At 40.1% G+C, this 21,649-nt stretch overlaps 1 protein-coding gene across 4 annotated transcripts in view; it reads right to left on the reverse strand.

Moving 5' to 3' along the window:
* SPAG17 (sperm associated antigen 17) overlaps positions 1-21,649 on the reverse strand; it is a 209,891-nt gene that overhangs the window by 140,558 nt on the left and 47,684 nt on the right. For all 4 annotated transcript variants that reach the window (XM_070487139.1, XM_070487137.1, XM_014847644.3 and 1 more), the window contains one exon: positions 8,272-8,403. In XM_070487139.1, the coding sequence (XP_070343240.1) occupies positions 8,272-8,403 (132 nt within the window). The remainder of the gene's footprint in view (positions 1-8,271; positions 8,404-21,649) is intronic.

The raw sequence follows: 21,649 nt of genomic DNA on the forward strand, positions 1-21,649 counted from the left end.
TCTTTAATTCGTTCTTGCAAAGCAACCTGCAAGTTGGGTAATTTTATTTCCATAGTATAAATTAAGACACACGATTTGCCCTCAGACAAACAGCTGTGGTAAAGACACAAGGTGGTTTGATCTCACACCTTAAACTCATTTTATTTCTATGGTTCTGCCGCTAGTCTCAGTCTTTGACGCTCTTGCACCTTCTTTTCCAGCCTGTCTGCCCTCCCTCTTCTCTGTCTTTCTAGGGGCTGAATAATCCTTGCTGGTGCTCTTCTGTTTAGTGCCTCTCTCCTTCAGCTACTCTTTCCGCTCAGTGCCCTCTTCTTTCTCTCTCTTTTTCCCTTTGCATTTCCTTCGTAAGGTCAAACTTGACAGATTAGAGAAAAGCATCTTTTAAACTAATTTCCATTAACACTGAAATTATCGATATCTACCTCCCTCACTTTCACAAAAGTATTTTTAAAATACTTATAAATCCTGATTCACTTGTTTAAATAAGTTTTTAAATTATAAAAATCATTATCATTGAAAAACTGGAAACAATATAAAGAACTTACAAAAATCACCATATTTCTACACCTAGAGAAGATGAGAGAAGATATTTAATGCATTCTTTCAGATTATGTTTCTGCATCATTTTTACATAATTGTTATTGTTCTCTCTATATAACTTAGTGCTTTGCATTTTCCATTTAACAATGATGTATCTTCAAGTGGTAAGATTTCAAGAAGTATTAATATATAACGAATTTCCCAGGTAGAGTAACTGTGATGCACTTTCCTGGTGCAGAGAAACTACATGGTAGAGAACAGAAGTGAATAGAAGCATCTGGGTCCTCCGGGTGCCAGATCTAGGCAGAGAAGTCCTCGGTGGATTTCTGATCATGTTCCTTGCCCTTCTCGGCCTTTCTACTCTCCTATGGCTGGCTCCAATGGCAGTCTACCCGCTCCTCTCCTCTACTCAGGCTGCTCCTCACTCCTCCCACCCTCCATACTTGAGCTGAGCCAGGACGGTTCCTTTGCCTCTCTGGTTCTGGACGGTGATTGGCTACTTGGCCCCTACAATTCTACTTTGGTCCAAAGGCAAAACACCCTTTTCAATCAAGCCCCAATCATAGGAAAATCACCTCCTATCTTTTTCCTTTTTCCTCTATTCTCCCATATTCTGAGTAGGCCCCCTCCCACCTACGGGTTTATGTCTTGGGATTTGGTGGCAGGGAGTCAGCCAGGTTAGCTGAGCATTCAGCAAAAGTGACCCCCTCCTAAATCATAAACTAAAATTTGTTCACGCTGACCTTTTCTTTGGCCTTTCTTGTTTCTGGATAACATAGCATGCATGTTCCCATTCTATGGTCATCTGCTCACAACTTAAAGAACAGAGGGAACTCTGGACAATTCAAGACAAAAATTTAGGAGAGGTGTGTCCAAAAGGCCCCTCTCTCCACTATGTTTGGGGAGCACACATGCCCTAGCATATGAAGGGAGAGTCAAGTTTGTTTTAGAGTACATTTTCCTTAAAATGCAGTGTGTTCAAAAAGCATCTGGATGCCTCTCACTGTGAGATGGCCTTGGGTAGGCACAGAGACTTCTTAACCAGTTAAGCTACATAGCAGTGGAAGGCTTTTGTCATAGCAACAACCAAAAACAGTATTAACATTTCGCATACTCAGTTGAATATCAGGTGACACCTATCTAGAATTCTTAATCTTGTTACTTTCACTTTCTAAAGGGAAAAACACAAAATTCTCCTCTCTGTAACAGGCAACCTAGTTATTTGATACTTGAAAATATTTTACACTATATTCTATGACTAAATGGCTTCTTTTTTTTTTCCTGAGGAAGATTCACCCTGAGCTAACATCTGTTGCCAATCTTCCTCTTCTTGCTTGAGGAAGATTTGCCCCAAGCTAACATCTGTGCCAATCTTTCTCTACTGTGGGTCACTGCCACAACATGGCCACCAACAAATAGCATAGGTCTGCACCCAGCAACTGAACCCAGGACACCAAAGTGGAGCATGCTGAACTTAACCACTAGGCTGTGGGGGTGGCCCCTAAGTGACTTCTTGATGTCAAAATTCAAATACTTTGAAATACCTGGACAGGTATTTATTCCATTATTCCTTGCAATGAAAGGGAAGTAAATGGTAAAAGTCAGTGGAACTGATGGTAAATAGCTATACTTCATCTTAACCTTATGGTTAATAACACATCTACATATTTGTGTATAACTTTGTGTTTCATGTATGATCTATCATAAGATTCCCATAATAATATTAATAAGGATATAGATAAGAAAACATGCTCATGGAGGTTCAGTGACTAAATCACTCCACTATTATGTGGTTTATGAGAAACTATGTCTGTCTTCTGAGTGCTTGACTAGCTCTTTCAAGATATCACTCGATCTCATAAACAATCTATTCTGCTGGTTACAGATGATAAGAGGACAATAGATGGGCTGAGAGAAATGTTTCATGTCAAATAAGTTTGAGAGACAGTAGATTAAACAATATTAGATTCCTTTTTATGAGACTCTTCCATCTTTAATAAGTTAACATGCTGTTAAATCTCCAACAGTTGTATATAACGCACAGTGATTTCCACGTTCATTTGGCTGGGAGGCGGGGGTGGTGTCTTTTTTTTTTTTCACTTTGGAAATACAAGATTATGGGAACATTCTGGGGCCAAATTAATCCATTTCTATTTCTATAAACCTATGCCAAGGAAATTCCAAAATAAAAGTGTTCATCATAACATTGTTTATTATGAACTAAATGTTCAACAATAGAGGAATGGTTAATAAAAGTATCGTTGTCAATAGAATATCACGTAACTAATAACAATGACAGATGTGGATGCTGTGGTAATAAGTAAAAATTACAATAGATTTTAACTGAAAAAAAGCTGGATTAAAATTTTTTTACCATGCTTATAGCTATGTAAAGAAATAAATCTACAGAATGAAACAGAAAGGAAATGTACCAAAATGTTAACATTAATTGAAATAGGATTAAGGCACTACGAATGGTTTGTTTTTCCTTTCCTACATTTTATATTTATTCTTTTCCCCCTGCTCTCCTCACTGCTCTCCCATCAAATGGAAAATGTACTGCCTGGGGTTGAGGTAGGAGCTTACTTCTCTAGAGAGCTGCTGGTTGCGGAAGCCTAGGAATGCACTGGGTTCGCTTGACCAAATGATGCACTCGTCAGAATGCTGCAGAACACCCTGGGCTGACACACTGCCATCTTCGGGGTGCAATTCCTAATTCACAGAATCAGAGTATGGCCATGTCTGTGTGTGGCAGGGAGGCAGGTGGATCTGATGTCTATCTGATGTCTGTCTCCTGCAGTAGCCTATGTGATTCAGAGACTTAAGCACTCAATTAGCCAATGTTATCCTACCTCACCATCCAGAAGGGCAGAGAGAAGGGGTGAAGATGCTTGAAATAATCTTAAGAAGTCTAGTTCTAGGAGATCCCCCCGGAGATCAGGTCATTTGTGTGGAGGGGAGCAGGACTGGAAATGAAGTCAGGATTCCCCTGGGACTTGGTGGTTGGTTAGTTGAGTGGCCTTTGTTTTTGGTGAGCTTTGATCCTTTCCTTGACCTGTTGCCACATTTAACCTCAGGATATTGTATGCAATGGAATTAGTGGGACCAGAGGGCTATTGGTAGGTCTCTGAGCAAAGCCATCGCTCCTACAGGGAAACATCCCTGAGCAGGCACTCTACTGATTGTGACCCAAGAGGACCACTGTGTAAAATTATGGAGACACATGTGGGAGGGCTCTGTACAGTGGTTAAGAACATGGTCTTTAGAGTCTGACAGCTTTGGATTTGAATCCCAGCTCTAACACTGAGTACTTACTTGGCCTTGGGCAAGTTACTTACCTTTTCATACCCTCAGTTTCCCCATCTGCAATTTGGGAATAATACTCTGCTCCTCATAAAGTCATTTAAAAGATTAAATGATATAACATGTGTAAAGAGGTTAGTATAGTGCCAGTCAATAATGGTAGCTAATTATTATTATTAGCTGCTGCAACTGTAGTTGTTTCTATTTAAAAATACTACTCCATTTTAAATATGTGTGTTTCTTTTCATTTTTCCTGAAGTCTGTAAAAAGTTTTCATTAATTAAAAGCATCCCAATTAGGAAAGCACTATTCTACTTTATAGATAAGCCAGCCAGGGAGTCATTTATTATTTACCCTGAATTGTTGGATTTTGTAGCTCCTTAGATCCAACAGTGTCATTGGTAATATTCTCATTTTGATAATCCAGCCTCAAAGAATTCCATCCAGTTAGTGAGGCAAGTTATTTCTTTCCTGAAACCACATGGGTCCCTCTGAATTGAGTTCCTGCTCTTCCTCTGTTTGATTTCTTAAAATGGTTTCTGAAGATTTTAACCACAACTGAATCAAAACTAACCAGCCTGTAATTTCCTGGTGTGTCCCTATAGCCTTTCTTTTAAAACAAAACACACGCAAAAAATGGCATTACATTGGCTGGTTTCCAGTGTTTCAGGGTTTCCACTGGAGTAAATTGGAAAAAGTTTGTGAAAGCCACTCTGATTTCCCTCCGTCCCTCTTTGGAGCAGGCTCTAGGTTGTTTACGGCTTCACTATGATGTCTTATCACATTTAGGCGCTTTTAATTTGGAGTTGTTTTAAGAACGTTATCATCTCTCCTTAGTTCATTACTGCATATCTTCCTTCTCTTCAATTCTAGTACATCAGAAAATAAGGCAACATGTATGACGTATATAAGCCAGAAAGAGAAAGAATTGTTCTGCTTTTATATAAAAGGTATGCTAAAAATATCCAAGAAAATATAGACTGGTTATTTGAATTCGCAAATTAAAAGCACAGAAGGAATATATCTGAATCTTTCCCTAAAACCTATACAAATGTTCTGGACTCAACTCAGAGGCACAAAAGACTAGACTTAGTTTGGCTGATTATTTCAATGCTAATTTTTTTTGTGTTGTAGCCATTTTTCATCTATTATTTTTGATGATTAAATATTTTCTTTTAGTTGAATTATCAATATATTTTAAATATTTTGATTCCTGATTAAGTTTTAGTTTTAAATAAATGTTTATAATTAATATATAACATGAAAGTTGGAGTTTAAAATAAGTAAAATTTGAGTGATACTATAATATTCAGATAAAGACTAAATGAAAACACGGATCAGAATAGAAACGAAGCAACTTATTTTAAAAATTATAATGAACGTTATGAAAATATATGTGTCTGGCACATTGTCTCTCTAAATGTTTGCTTCAGATAACGTTTGTTAAGTTAATGAATTAACAATAGATTGATCATGATAGAAGTAAAAACGTGGAATAAATGTTGAGCTGATGATGTATGCAAAGAAAACATTTCTAAACAGAACACTCTCTTACTCAGATTTTAAAATATAATAAAATCTAATTTGGGATTAATTGTATGAGAGAGTCATGTTCAGAAGTTCTGAAATGCTAAAATATATGTGTAGAAATACAGAGCATTTTCTTCATGATATGTATATTTGGAACTAATCAACAAAGTGTTTCCAAATGGATAAACGTTTTCAAATATACACAATTTATTTACAATTAGAGGCAGGCATTTGCATGCCAGAAATTCATGTGCTAAAGGCTTCAAAACTGTTCTTCTAAGAAATATCTTTCCTTGTATTATTTTCTTCATGGACAATGCAAATGCAGTGTTAAGCGTAGCCCAGACTAAAGTGTTATAAATTATTAAAATTAATGGAAATAATTATATTTTTTACCATATTTGGCAATTGAAACTAGATTATTTACCACTTATCTTTAAGAATAGTTTTGATTAATTAAAACAGGATCAATATATAGTGATATATTACATTTAAACAAATGGGGAAAAAGGACAAGGACCTAATTATATTAGTTATTTTTGTCCACAGCTTCTCCCTAATATTTTCAATAATTACTGTTATGGATATTTTTTAAGAATCCAGTGTTAAAAATACAACTTCTGAAAATTCAACACAGAAGTACAAAACACTCTTTGAGTGGTATAGATGTAAGCAATATAATTAACATTTGAAAGAAAACATCTACATAGATTTCATGTTGATGTTAGAAAACCAAAGAGACAGTCACTCCCCTTGTAAGAATCTCAGAATCTCACTCTGGGTTCAGGAAAGAGGAAGCAATTGGGTAAAGTCCTCTTCTTTTTTCTTTTTCTAACCCACAGCCTGGTGTCAGTTTTACACACTTTATACTTACTTTGCTTTCTGCCAAACTCCCTGGCTGACACGCATTAACCTCAATTGTTCCAACTGACCCGCTGGGCAGTATTGCCGAATGAACATAGATTATATCATCCTTCTAACAACTCTCTTAATCTTGCCTTTACCAAGAGCATTTTCTGGAACACACTCCTTTCCAATCAGTTTTCATCAATTTATTTAGCACTTACTCATGGTTGCAACTCAGAGATTTGGGGCTGGTGTTTTGGGAACCCAATCTAATGAAGACATCAGATTAAATTATGTAATTGTTGGCTCTTAATTGCTCAAAGAGTTCTCTTATACATCTATTACTTTTATATATATATAAAATTTATTATATATAAATTTATTATATATAATATAAATATATATTTTATATATTTATATATAAAAACATACGTATAAAATTCAAGCCCCAATTCTCTAGGACTCTTGAATTTTCAAGAAATAAATTAAAGATTATTTCTGTATCTTTAGAATCTCATAACTTATTATTATAGTTCACATTTCAAAGAAACGCTTAGCAAAATAACAGTACAGAAATATTTTTATATCGTTGCTAGCTTTAAAAACTTTTCCTGAGCTTCCAGGATATTCCATTTATTGTTACTTAAAATTTGTTCACTGAATCTAAAAACTACCACTATTACAAATATTTGCTGACTTAAAATAAGTGGCAAACAAGTAAATTTATATTCTTTAGCACATTAGATATATCTGTAGGTGCTATGGGGAAGCACAAAGCAGCAGGAATTGTCACAGGACTCGCAGTCTACTTTTTATAATTCAGATTCCCATATGACATTGGAATTTAAACAGGCAAGAAAACATGTTTCTATACTGGTTTCAAATTTTCCAATTTTCCTTCTGCCAAGTCTTAACTTCTCTGAGTGTTTCTTAAGGTACAAATCTCCTGTACATGATGGAAAGAGATTTAATAGATGGAAAACTATACCCTCCACTGTGTTCATAAGAGCAGAATTTTACTAGGGACAATATGTGCCACCCTAATAAGACACTATATGGGGAATCTTTTTGAAAAACATAAAGCCCAATGTTACAAATATAAGGTGGCATTATTTTTTTTTTTCTACAATTATCCTGTCGAGAGTCCAATTCAAATAGGAAGCCAGATTTGGGGGTCTTGCAAAGGCAAAGAAGGTATTATTGGGAAATGTTCACTTTTTTTCTTTCTTCTTCCATGAATTGATTTTGCCTCTCCCACTTAGGAGCATAAAGAAATCAATTACATGTCAATCCATTTTATATACACACGGGCACACACATATATTACACGTGTACATGCAGAGCATTTGGCTTTCCAAAAATAATTCAGCATGATTTGGAGAATAAGAAAAACATCTCTTATTTTGAGTAATGAAAATAGCAAATAGATTTGAACCTGGCATCATTTTGTTAAAAGTATTTAAAATATCTTCTCAGATGAAAATATGATTCTTTGGAAAATACAAATTGATTTCCATAGGCAAATTAAATGAAAAATCTACATGTGAAGAAACAATCAGACATATAATATGGGAGTAGAAGTGATGGATTGCTGCTGAAATATTCAGATCATTATAAAGGTGCAGATGTAGCCTATTATTTTAATAGGCACTCCTATCGAATATCATATAAAATCTTTTAAATAGTTAGACCCTGACTTTGCAGGCTTTTTTTGCCTTTTTAGATTTACTTCTCCTAACTCTCTGTCCTTCCGTGGTTCCTTTCTTTGTTACTAGAATACAAATAGATGACTATAAAAACAACCTCAGGCGCACGCCCGGAGTATTGTCATATTTCTGCATAAGGGAACTTATTTTTAATGGGTCCTTGAGAAAATATAATTCCTCCAATAGGTCTTTGGATAGCCTTTTCCCTCAGAAGTTGAGGCGACAGCTCCATGTGCTAGGTAATGCTTAATGGCAGGCTTATGAAGAGAGGAAGTGCCCGTGGAGAAGCCTGGCTCCGTCTCATTTGCTGCCTGCCCTCTTTAGAAAACCCACCATCGTACGGTACCTTCTTTTCGCTTTCCCGTCGCTGTTGGTCCTTATATTTAATCTGGAGAAGCTGATATTTCAAGAGTTTCCCTATCAGCGGTAAGGTTAATTTCTCTCCACTGTCCATAATTGCCTTTGCCGCTATTAACACCTATGAAGAAACACAATTATTAGGAAAAGTGGCATTTTATAACCTTTGGCACGGTCTGTCAGTGATGAAAAGATGAAATGGTGTTTCAGTTTTGTAATATTTGTCTTACTGCAAAAGTGGCTCATTGCTGGCCAAAAAAATTAGAGAAAAATGCCCCAAGGCCATGGAGAGGGACATTTATCCTCCACTTTACAAAAATTGGGTTGTCTGAAAATGCACTTCTTTTTCCAATAAGGCGGAGTGCTTCCCACAATAATGCTAGACTCAGACTCCCAAAAAAGGGTAGAGGAGAGACAGGCAGGGCTCCATTTAGGATGGCGGATAGGTCAGTTTCACGCTACAGAAAGTCTATTGTTTGGCACAGCCAATAGTCTAAACTGTCAAAATTTGACTTATGAGGATGTTATAAATTAAATAGGGTTTTATAATAATGGAAATGGCTATGTTAGCAGTCTTTTATTTCTTGGTGACCAAATTCAAATGAAAGATAAAAGCTGCTTGACACAGAGGCACCATACGAATGTTGCTCCCCTCCCCTTGCAATTTAATGTTGATCCTGTTGGTATGCAGCCTAATTGGGGTGAAATAAGGTTATTGAGTTTTCTTTGGGTGACGACAGCCACTAGGAACATACAGCTGTATTGTCCAGATGTGTGGCACTGACAGCCTATTTTATGACTGTGCTTTTTACAGCTTGTTTCCCCTAAATTTCACACAACTCTCTAACATCTGGGCCCTTTTCCTTGGAGCCCTATAACCACTTTATTTACTGCAAAAAAAATAAAATCACGTAAAATATGCCATAAAAAGTTGTTACGTGTTTCTCTTTATTCAAGTTGTCTCCCTGATAAAGTTCACCTCTGCCGGAAGCACTGTCACAAAGTAATCTAGTCAAAGTATTTTTCGTCTTTTGTTTTTAAGCAAGCATCAGATTTATTTATAACCTTGGGATGGATTAGGTGTTACTAAAATGCTCTGACATGTTGCTTTTCTTCCCCCTTGGAGCAATTACTCCTCTGGGCGCATATGGTGTCAATTTCAGACCCTCCGTCTCAGACAATGACGGCGCACACTGCATCTCATCGAGCTCCGTCTTGTCTGAGGTTCATACCAGCTCTTGGTCAGGGCTTTCCTGACCGATCCAGTTCCTTATGACTTTCCACTTTGCCAAGGGAAATAGCTGAAAGAAAGGGAGACGGCTATTTTCCTTCTAACTGCAGAAGGCCCTGTGGATCATCATATGCCAAAACGTAACTGGACCTCTTAGAAACCTCATCGGGGTTTCCTGCATTGCCTCGCAGAAGGGAAAAGCCAGGAAAAGAACTCCTTTAAAGCGGCTGTTTCTAAAAACCAAAGGAAAAAACTTAGTGTCAGAAAGCTTTGTGTGTCTCTAAGTGAACACCCTCCATGAAACAGAGCTCTTTGCTTTCTACGGTGGTTCTGCTCCTGCTAACAGGATTTAGGGAGAGGGGCGTGACAGCTGTGATGTCTGGGAGCAGGAACACATAAGGGTACATCTGCAGAACCTCAACATTTCATTGTGACCAGATTCAAGAGGGGAGGGAATCCTAAGGGTGGACAGTCACATGTTTACTGTAAAATAAAAGCTGTCCGATTGTGTCCAACCCCGAGGGTAGACATATTTGGTTTGAAATGGCATTTTTCAATACGAGCTCAATAGTGTGCTGACAATTGAGCTGCTCTGTGACATGTAGTTCAAAATATACAAGTTTGGGTTTGAAGCTTACAGCAGTCTAGGATCGGGCGTTTCTCTCTGATACAAATATAATGACAGTGTTGAAGGGGAGTCAGCTCTGGAACAGGCTACTCAAGAGTGGTGTGGAGTCTCTTTTCCTGATGACCTGTGAAAACAGGATATTTACCTATGTCTGGGGTGGCTGGGAGAAGCCTGCCTGGCGTCATGGTGATGGATGGGATGTCTCTGGAGTTGCTTTCTATCCCATGTCTCTATGAGTCTGTGAATGTGACCTCACTGTGTTAAAATGTACTCAAAGCACAACAAAACATCCCGAGAGAAAGGTATTTCGCAGGCCATAAAATTTATTTCTGGTCCATCTAAAATGGTCTGTAGAGAGCTGGGTTTAAAACAAATACCTAGCACAGCATCAAAATAACGATACCACTGTGAAATGGGGAGATCAGTGGTGAGGAGTGTCACCGGCATTCCTGGGCACCCGTGTTCTTGTGACACGTGGACACAGAGCAGGGAAGAGCCGTGGCAGGACAGGGCAGCATTGAGCAGGGCCCAGGGGACACTCCTTCCTCCCAGAACAACCCAGACTCACGATGCCCACCAATATTCCTGAAGAAGGCAGTGCACGTGGCACCACGAGCAATGGCCGAATCCAGGCCTGCTCGTCCTTTCCCAGGGTTCCTCTGAGGAGACTTGACTCCCACACAAGCCACTTTCTTTCTACTTCCTCCAAAGGGAATGATAGTGAGGATCCTTGGGATAACTAATGAAAGTGAAAGTCCTGCTGAACTCAAAATCTGAGACTGAAAATTTTTGTGTTATGTGGGTCATCGCCAGGAGAGGCAGAAAAAGAACGATGTTTACAAATTAATTTCTACTGAAATTGTTTTTTTCTCACACTCCGTAATTCACAATTTCACCCAATCAGGAGTCAGCCATTTCGTCTCAGATGTAAAACAAATCCTTGGAGGACCTTTCTTTGAAGGATAAGTCCTTGAGGGAAGAAAAAAGATGGAAGAAGAAACAGAATTTAAGAGGAAATGCAACTTTTCACATAACATTGCAGAAAGTCTTTCCCATCTCTTGCCTTACTTGTAGTAACTGAAATAATAATCAAACCTTCAACCTTCTGGCAGTGTAAGGGTTACTTGTCCAGTATCTAGTCAACGTGCCCGCATGTGTGTGTGTCTGTGTGCATGTCTGTGCATGTGTGTGTGTATCTGTGTCTGTGTCTGGGTATGCTGGGAGGCAAGCTGAGAAGGACTGGCCGTATGGGGAGGATGAGGGATACAAGAGAAAGTGGAGGCAGTGAGCTGATTCGGGTTAGGGGGTAATTAGTCAAAAACCTAACTCCAGAACGAGGCAGAAAAACAGTCCTAAGTGGGTTAAAATCTGGGTATTCATCAAGCCAAATTGCCAAATAAATGAGACTGGCATAAGTCAGAATTTTTAAAAATGAGTCTTATGGGCAAACGAGACTCATTAAAATGGAGAAAAACTGTTGCCAGGTGAGGCCTGTATGCACCCCCTGGACCTACTCAGGCCAGACTGTGGGGCCTGCCAGGGCCAAGGGGAGGTCCGGGCTGAGCTATCAGAGGTGTTCGGTTCTGGGAAAGTCTGGTGTAGGAGGGGGTTTAGCTTCAAAGGGTGCGGCTGAGCAGGAAGGCAAGTCTGTAGAAGTGTGAAGATCTTATTTTGAAGGTGGATACCTTTCTCTTTTAGGAAGTTTGTGATTCTGAGCACACAAAGAAATAAAAACAATTCCCTCTTTATCACTGACCTAGCTCAAAGACTTATGCCATGTTTACCGTCTAATGATCTAATCCAACAAAAATATAACCAATGAGCCAAATTCTTTCCTTGCCTGGAGATCAGGCCCACCCACAGACACCAGTGCCCTCCCTTCCCTTCTTCCACCCCTCCTCTGTGTGGTTCCTCCCCACATAAGTATTAAGCACAGCATCTGCCTGAACAAACACTTAGAATTGCTCCACAGATTCCCATGGAAACCAAATGTATGCATGTGTGCTAGTGTGTGTATACATACACACATATAAACAGATACGCATACATGCATATGTGTGTATGCACACATGATAGATAGATAGATAGATAAATTGATAGGTAGATACATAGATAGATACATAGACAGATAGAACTTCCATAAGGTCTGCTGCCTGGTTTCTCTGCTGTGCTCACAAGGAGGCATATGGAGGAGCTTGAATCATTGCTTAACTTGCTGCATGTTCAATCCAGGTGAGTTCTGAGGAAAGGTAGAGATTTTGGATCTGCATTTCTCTTGCCTGGAACAGGCCAGGGAAAGAAGGTGGGGGAGGAGGGGAAAAGGTGTGCTTGTGTAGGGCAGAGGAGGGAGGGGTGATGGGAGAGGGATGGGCTGAGGAAAGACTTTCCCTCCAGGAACTCCAATAGCTACAAGTTCTAAAAAAAAAAAATCTTTTGGTTTCAGGACCCTCCTTGGGGGTCCATGGTGCTTGTTACAGTGGCTGTAATAACGCACAGGATGTGACTGCATATTTAACCCTCATCCTTGGGTCAATGACTTAGGGTTGGTTTGGCTATGTAAAGACCTCAGAGAACAGGAGCAGAATCCATAAACTTGACTCAGTCCAGACTGGCACATGGCTGAGCAAACAGGTTTTCGACACACAGAAGATGTAACTCGTACATATGTATGTATGTACGTATTCATTTATTTGGCATGACATTCTGCTGAGTAGCTCATTTCCTTAATATATGACTGATTAAGTGCAATAGTTCTTCATCTTGGTAAAAAATCCAAATACTACCACAAGGATGTGCAACGAAAAGAAAATGCTTCCCCAGTCCCCTCCACCATTCCCTCTTTCCAAAGGTAACCACTGTTAACGAATTCTTGTGTATCCTTACATAATTTCCTATACATATACAAACATAAATATGTATATCCTTTTATATTTTAATACAAATAGGATTATGCTTTCATATTGTCAAGTGCTTTGTGTTTTTACATCCAAAGTCATCTAGCACAACTTTCTTTGATGATATGTATTGCTTGTGTATTTTTAAATTATTTGCATAGCCGTCTAGTGCATGGGTGTTTGGTCATTTATTTAACCAGTTTCCTACTGACGGACATTTACGCAATTTCAGTTTTTTAATTCTCTTAAGTGCCTGTGTATTTTAAATATTTATGGATACTTCCAAATTGATATTTGAAAAGTTAGTGGCATTTTTTGTTTCCACTACCACTATTGACAGGGTCTGTTTCCCCACCCGCCACACTAACCCTGGGTATTCTCCAGCTTTTCTGTCTTTGTCTACAACAACACTGATAGACCTTTCTGTGATGACAGAAATGTTCTTTATCTGCGCTGTGCAATATAGTAGCCACCAGCCATACGTGCTGATCGAGTACTTGAATATTGCTAGTGTGACTGAGGAATTGAATTTTTAATTTACTTTTTAATTGATTAAAATGAATTTTAATTTGATTATAATTAAAGTTGAAATAGCCACATGTAGCCAGTGGCTACAGTGAAAAGTGAACATAGAATCTCATTTAAAATAATGTTGACTTATTCATCCCATCACTTTGTCCCTTTGATTTTACTCCAAAACCAAAAGGAAAGATATCCTATTTGGCACCATCTTTGGCAAATTTTATCAACGTAGGAAATGCTTACACACATTGATTAAATAATAATAGGGTACTCAAGTTTACACTGTGCTCCAGATAAAAGGTAATGAAAATCTATGGCTTCCACGCTGAGCTATTTGTGTCTGGCCACTCAAGACATTTGCCCTGGCATGGGTGAAGATATACAGGGCTGGTCTGGGGCAGAAACAGGAAAGATACTTTTGTTTCTGGAGCAAAAGTTTGCTTCTGGCTTTTTTGTGTCCCCCCTTCTCCTCTGCTGCGCGCCTCCTCCTCCTGGGTACCCAGTGCCTTTTTGCTTTCTAAAGCCCTTCTGCCACTAAAATAGAAAAGATTTAACTTGGTAACTCACTTTGAATGACGTTTATTTATACCAGGGTGTCAGCTGTATTTTAAGATTTTATCCCTTAGTTATAGTATAAAAGGGATTAGCAACTGATGAAATAATTTCAAGCAATAAGTAATAGGTGTGGCGGTTTAGAATTTAGGGTGGGAGGTAGCTGTTGTCTCCAACCTGAAAACTCACAGTGCCTAAGGCTGACTCTGAAGGTAAATACAGTTTCAGCCGTTCTGGTGCTCAGAGGCCTGGAGTCTGACAGCAGCGCCGCGGCCCTGACTAGTTCCCCATGTGCCCACACTCAGGGGCCACTGCCTGGAGTTACTGTTGTACTCCCGAACTAGGTCATTCAGGGGAACGGATCTGAAGGGGGAATGGAAATGCCCCTGGATCAGGGTCAGAGGAGAAGCATCAGAGAGGGTGAATGAGTGGGTGGCTGGGTGGGGCAGAAAAAGGGTGAGACAGCAGCTCTGCATCGTGAAAGAGGAATAGAGGCAAAGGGCAATTTGCTAGGGGGAAGGGGCCTGAGACTTGTCTGAGCGTGTGCACGTGTGTGTGACTGTGTGCATATACATGTCTGTGTGTACATGTGCAGGTGTGACAAGAGTAAGTGTGTTTATGTGTGCAGCTGCCTTTGGGGATGATCAAGAGTATTAAAAGATATGCAGTATCTAAAAGCTCTGTCAAAATTGAGATTGTGGATATTGAAGAATTAATAAAAAGAGAAGTAGAATATGAAAATTTTTGATTGGCACATTAAGCGTAACACAGCTGAGTAGTTACCATTTCTACCTAATTATCTGGTAGAATGCAAGGTTTAATGTTTACCATTAAATACATGTCAAATTAAATATGTATAATTTATTTATCAAAAAAACTGTATAACTATATGTGCCATCTCCAAAGTTTGTTGCTTAGGTAGCATCATTATTCGCTTATTCATTCTGCTTTTATCTTATATATGTCATACCTGCTTATAGCGTTAAAAAGTCAGAGGAACTATTACCCCAGTGTGTGTGTGTGTGTGTTTGCGTGTGTGTGTGTGTGGTCACATGCACGCGTGCATATTTTACAAAATTTTCAATATTTCGAATGAAGGGCTGCTTTAGGTGGGCCTGACTCTGCACATTTGATGAAAAGATGGAAGAGCAGATGATTTGCAAATGACTGAAAAGGCCCACTTACATGGAGATGCCCTCACTTGAAAAGACTCCTGCTGGGAATTTTAGCTCCTTTTGTACAAGGGATGGTGAACCAGCAGCTGAAGCCATAACCACTTACGTGCAACATAATGCAAAGACACAGGCTGCGTTTGTATTCCAGCCTTCTCAAGTACCACTGGGGAGCCTCGGGCCAGTTACTTAACCCTTTTAAACCCCAGCTTTTTAATCAACAACAGGGTTTCTCAACAGTGGCACTACTGATATTTTGAGCCAGGTAATTCTTTGTTGTAGGAGGTTTTTCTGTGTATTACAGGATGTGTAGCGCATCCCTGGCTTCTATCCAGCTGTGACAACCAAAAGCACCTCCAGACATTGCCAAATGTCCCCTGGGGGATAAAACCGTCCCTGGCTGAGAACCATTGATCCACAGAAAGAGAACACGAATAGTGCTGATCGCCTAAGACTGTATTGAGAATTGAATAAAATAAAGCATAGAAAGACTCAGCATGGTGAATGATATATGCACTCAATAAAATTAGCTCTTACTGTTATTATTCTTACTTCCAGGACAAAATTGGAATTCTTAAAGGCCCTACTGCTCAGGTTAGGGGAAAGAGAAAAGTAATGGAAGGAAGCGCATTTTGGGCAGGCAAGACAGTCACCTTAATTTATTATCAGCTCATGGCAACTGTGGCTTCTCCTTTCATTTAACTCCTCCTCTACTCTGACAAGGACAAATCAAGATCCATTTAGGGAAAGCAGAGATAAAAAGAGAAGGTGTAAAAATGTATTTTGTTACGGTGCAGTGTATAATGGGAGGAGCAGAGAAGAAGGAAGTTTGCTAATCTTCATTTCTTCTAAAATGTGAGATGGAGGAATTATATGAAGAATGTTCTGCAATTCCACAGCCTCCTTTTCCTGTTTCCTCCACTCTCTTCCTTCTTTCATTCCTTCTGCATTTACTGAGTGCCGATTATATTGCAGTCATTGCATTACTTGATTCCTTATATGTCTGGTCTATCCAATTCACATTCTTTAAGTAATGAATAATTTCCAATGAGGCATAATTGGAAAAACAGCTGGAAGGATAACTTAGCAGTGAGAGCAGGCAATGGGGAGAGACAGGAAAAGGGGAAAGAAAAAGGATGGGAATGACTGAAACATATTTTCTCACTTTGAGCAGAGGAAAAGAAAATAATCAAGCAATAGTAAGCTGTCTATACATAAATTTAAAGGTGCCTGAAGATATAGGCTCCATATAGACCATACAGTCCATCTAACGCAAAAGGAACGTCATGAAGGAGCTCAGACGACAGCTTGGTGAGAAGTTCATAATGACGATAAATATCCGTAGCAGGTGACTCCTAGATCATTTTCAGCTGTCCATAATTAAACTGGTATCCATCTCTCGACAATGTCAGGGCTGTAAAATAATTCCAGTCATTGGACTCCTTACATCTGTGCTGAAATGAAATAATATTTGGCAGTAACAAGGAGTCACTGAAACTAAATAAACAACCCCTTTCAAGACTACATAAAAGTCAGTAACATAATAACATTTGACAGGGATTAAGACCTCTTTGGGGCTGTAAGGAAGTTTCAGAAGCAGCAATAACAAATATGTGGAAGGTAGAACAGATCTATGCTTTAATAGACGTGTATAATTTGAAATGTGATGAATGTCCCAAAGGAGATGTATATTTTGAACATCCAATGTGCACATGTCAAAAAGCACAGGACTCTGTTTTTTCTGGGATTACTCTCCCAAAGAAGTAAAAAGCAAAGCTTTCCTTTTTCATTAAGGAGTGCTTGTTTTTCATATACCTGCAAAATATGTAAAGGCACATGAAGCTGAATGTGATACTATATGGAAGCATGATATAGAAAGTTCGGATGGGCATTAGCTTCAGGTGTGTATTAGGAACACATAATTCTATCCTCATTGCGATCTTTTTTTGTAGATCAAGATCTTTTCCTCAGTCCCAAGATGCCCCCATTCTTCTGAAGTCATTCTTGGTTCTTTCAGCTTGTAGTAAAAGCTATAATGGAACAACCCTACAACTTTTTTGGATCTTTACTTAGCTCTCTTGTATTGGAATTATTTGTGTGTGGGGTTTGTCTTCTCCAGTAACTCGGAAGGTCAGGCCCATATCTGATTCATCTTTCTAAATCCTCTCCCAGAATCCACTCATATGTAGACATATAGTGTATTCATTCATTCAGTAAATGTAAGAACGGTGTCTTTAGAGTCATTTTTCGTTTGACTGGAAGGTAAGCGTTCTCAAATGTTTACTGCTACAATTACAAAGCTTTAGGAGTAGACTGCCAAGAGAGGTAGGTGTTCAGAGTACGGACACACGAATGGCTACACAGCACACACGAATGGCTACACAGCACACACCTACACACCAGACATGGATTGTTCTAACAGCTGCTCTAAAATAATCTCAGGATAGTACTTTAGACATTGTAACTGGTCTAACTCTCCCCTTCCCTTTGAGGTGGGTACTCATCACCTCATTGTATAGACAAAGGAACTGAGGCCTGGCAATCACACAGCAACGAAGGAGTAGTCATGGGATTTGAACCCAGGCTATCTGGTTCCAGAGTCCTGCTCCTCATTACCATCCTCTGTGGCCTCACGATCGGCCTTTTCACCCCTTAGCTGGAGCTGCTGGACTCCCATCTAGTGCCTGAGCCCCTCCCCAGTCTCCATGCCCAATCCCTATTCCAGCTGGGAGGATGTACAGCTTTGTAGCCCAAGGTTTTATGTTTAAGTAACTCTTACTAGTTTTGTCCTTACCTGGTGCCTCCACTTTAAATAGTTGAGCTTCCTTTTTACCCTGAGACCTAGTGGAGATCTAGTCAAAACCTCAGTCCTAGTTGCTCTGATGGGTGGCAGACTATGCCAGCCCAAAATATACCACTTTGGTGTAAGGATTATCTTGAGCTAAAGGGACTTAAAAAACAGTGGATGCAAGAGGGGCATTCTAATCTCCCTTTTCTTCATGAAAACAGGAGTAAAAACTTTCATGTGAAAGATGCCCTCCCTGTACCCGAAGGAAATTGACAGTATCATCATTAAGGACGAGAAGTTGAGACTGAGAGAATGTTGTACGAACAGACCTTATCTTCCTTTAGCCTCCCCACACAGGTTAGCCACTTTTTCACATTGTCTTTCTGTGTTCAACCTAATAGAAAGGGCTGTAGGTTTCCGCATTTCTTTGAGAGTCTTCATTTCCTTATGAGGGCTCCTACGTTGTGTAAAACTTATGTACGCTTTTCTCCTGTTAATCTGTTCAGTGCCAATTGAGGTTTCAGGCCCAGCCCAAAAGAACCCTAACAGGGTAAAGGCAAAAATTTACCTCCTCTAGAGCTCCATGTGTCTCTTGTCGCCTAGCCTGAACACATAGCTTAGAAACTTAGACACTCAGGCTAGCAGGCACCTCCACTTCCTAGCCTCCTTCTCCTTAAATCCTAAGTCATTCTCCTAAAATCCTGCCTCAGTCTGAGTCCAGTGACTGAGACCCTGCTAATCACTGACTGACCTACATATCTGAAAACAGCTGGTCTCCAAACTTTCTGCACCCCAACCCTGCAGCACCAGAGGTGTCCCTCACCAGTTGGTTTGGGTACCACGTTCCACCTCCCAGAGCGGAGGTTCCTGAGTGCCACCCATCATCCCCGCTTCCTTTCTAGGAGAATCTGACTTATTTTCAGTCATTCATCTCTTTCCCATTGGGCTCATGTGCCTCAGGGGAACAACAGCTCCATGGGTGGGCCCCTTTGCTAGAAATAATCCTAACCCCTCTTGTCTAGGATTAGCTCAGGATGAGCATGTGATCTAGTTCAGACAGTGGGATGCGAGGAGAGGTTTTCTGGGGCTGTTGGATCTGGTTTCCTCAGTCATGACAGAAGTTTGGGAAGAGGTGTGAAGGATGACTACAGCCGTCTCACCTCCGTGGGGAAGCTGAAGCCGCCACACCCACGAAGGAAGAGTCAAGAGGCCTGCGGCAAGTGGGGCTGGAGCCCGTGGACTAAGCTGACCCTAAGGCCTGCCTGGACTTCTAGTTACACAAGCCACTACATTCCCTTTGGCTTAAGCCAGCTTTAATTTTTTTGTCTTGTGAAGTTGGAAGGTGATGAAGCTGATACCAATGTGATGAGATTCATGCCTTCAAATTAATAGAGACCAGTTCTTTTTTAAACCAATGACTATCAAGGTGTGATTCCAAGACCGGCAGCATCAGTGTCACCCGGAAGCTTGCTAGACATGCACATTCTTGGGCTCCAGCCCAGACCTGCTGAATCCCACACTTTGGGGGTGGGCCCAGCAGTCTGCTTTAACAAGTTCTCTGGTGATTCTGATGTCCTCCAGGTTTGAGAGCCACTGCTTTGTACCTGGTTTCTTTTCGGGCCTTTTATATGAACATATTCAACCTGCATATTGTCAGTTTCACCCCTGAGTCCCTTGTTCTCAGGTATGTGCATCTATGTTGCCTTAATCTTTTTATCATTATTATTGTTACTTTAATATAGAGTCATCAAGCTTCTCATTTCAGAGGACAGCCTGGAGTGGGATTTCTGCTCATGTCCTGCTGTGTAAAGAATGTATTCAGTGTGTCAGCCTTCTCCTCTTCTGCCGTCAATACTCTGTTCCTCCGCAACTATCAAAAAGTTGTAGCGTTTCTCTAGCTTGATTGTGGACAGCGTTCTTCAAAGCTGTTGTTGCCTCCTAACTCTCAATTTATTCCAAATCTGCCCCATAAAAAGGGCTTGTTTTCTGAGTTTCCCTCTCCTCTCCTAGCCTCTCTGACTCAGTAGTCATAAAGGAGGCATACAGGATGTTGGAGTCTCTCGACTGGCTACTGGGAAAGCCCTTTATGAGCAGATGGATGCCGTGTAGTTTCCCTTAAGTGTTTCTCTGGTGTGCCCTGTGGATCATCATCATCAGAATCCCTGGGACCCTGGCTAAAGATACAGATTGCCTGGCATCTACCCCCAGAACTACCAAATCAATCTCTGGAGGTAAGAACCTAGGAGTATAAAATTTTAACAAGCCTTCTAAGGGATTCTGAAATACCCTTGAGTTTAAGAACTATGGCAAAAGTCATTTACATATTGACACTAGGCTGACCAACCTAGGAGTTTCCCAGGGTTTGGTACTTTCAGTGCTAAGACTGAAAGTTCCTGGCACACAGGACAGTTGGTCACCCTAAGATACCAAGTTCAAGGAGAGCCATCTCGAGACTGCCAGAGCTTTGGTGGTAGACTGTCATTAGTCTGATTGGATCCCTTGATCTGCTTTCCCCAGTCCTTCTAGCTCATCCACTGATGGCCTTCCCAGAGCCTCATGTCCACCCCAGTTTCTGGGCCAGTCCTATCAGAGGCAACAGGAGTATTAATCTTCCTTCTAGCAGAAAGCATTTGACATGGTTGTTCATCTCACATTCAGGATCTAGTAACCTAATAACAAATATTCATGGGGCTCAGAGATGAAGTAACTTGCCCAAGGTCATTGGTGTTAAATTATGGTAATGATCTGTAAATATAGCACTGTGATACCAGAGTCTGCCCTTCTAACCAAAGTAGTATCTGCTTTTCTTTTCTAACTTCTAGCATTGACTAATATTTTCTCCAGGGAACTCCAGTGAAGTCCTGGACTGCAATCCCAGTGAGTTAAGAGACAGACCACCAGTTTACACACTTCCTTAGGATCTCCATTCCTTAGGATCAGACTCTGAATACTACACATCTACTGCTTGGTGGAGGTTTTGCTCCAAATCCTTTCAGTGGCTCCAGATCAGTTCCTACATGATCTGAACCCATCTCTTGTTACTTTCTATCACTTGTTTCCAACACACTGCCTTCTTGGTGTCTACCAAATATGCCTCAGAGCTTTTGCACATGCTATTTCCCCTGCTTGGGAGGCTCTTCCCCAGACATCCACATAGCTCCATCACCTCCTTCAGGTTTATTCAAATATTACCTTCTGAGTTTTGCCTTCTGTGGCCACCATATTTAAATTAGTAACCCTCCCTCCACTTCCCACACCCCCAACACTCTATGCCTCCTTTTCTCCATAGCAATTATTAATATCTAATATAACACATACTTTATCTTTTCTACTCTTTCCCCTTCCTAATTAAAAAGTAAGCCCCATAAGGGTATCAGTTTTTATCTATTTTTTCCCACTGATCTAAATTCAAAGCCTAGAACACAGTAGATGCTTAGTTAGTAATTACTGAATGAATTAAATCAGATGGCCATAGTGAACCATGTTTCACACTGCTTGATTACAAATTTTACCACTACCAAGAGCCTCTACTGTTGTGACTCACCTACGCTTGGATTTCCCTATTGGCCCGGATCAAATC

The sequence above is a fragment of the Equus asinus genome, chromosome 16, assembly GCF_041296235.1.
Source record: "Equus asinus isolate D_3611 breed Donkey chromosome 16, EquAss-T2T_v2, whole genome shotgun sequence".
NCBI lineage: Eukaryota > Metazoa > Chordata > Mammalia > Perissodactyla > Equidae > Equus > Equus asinus.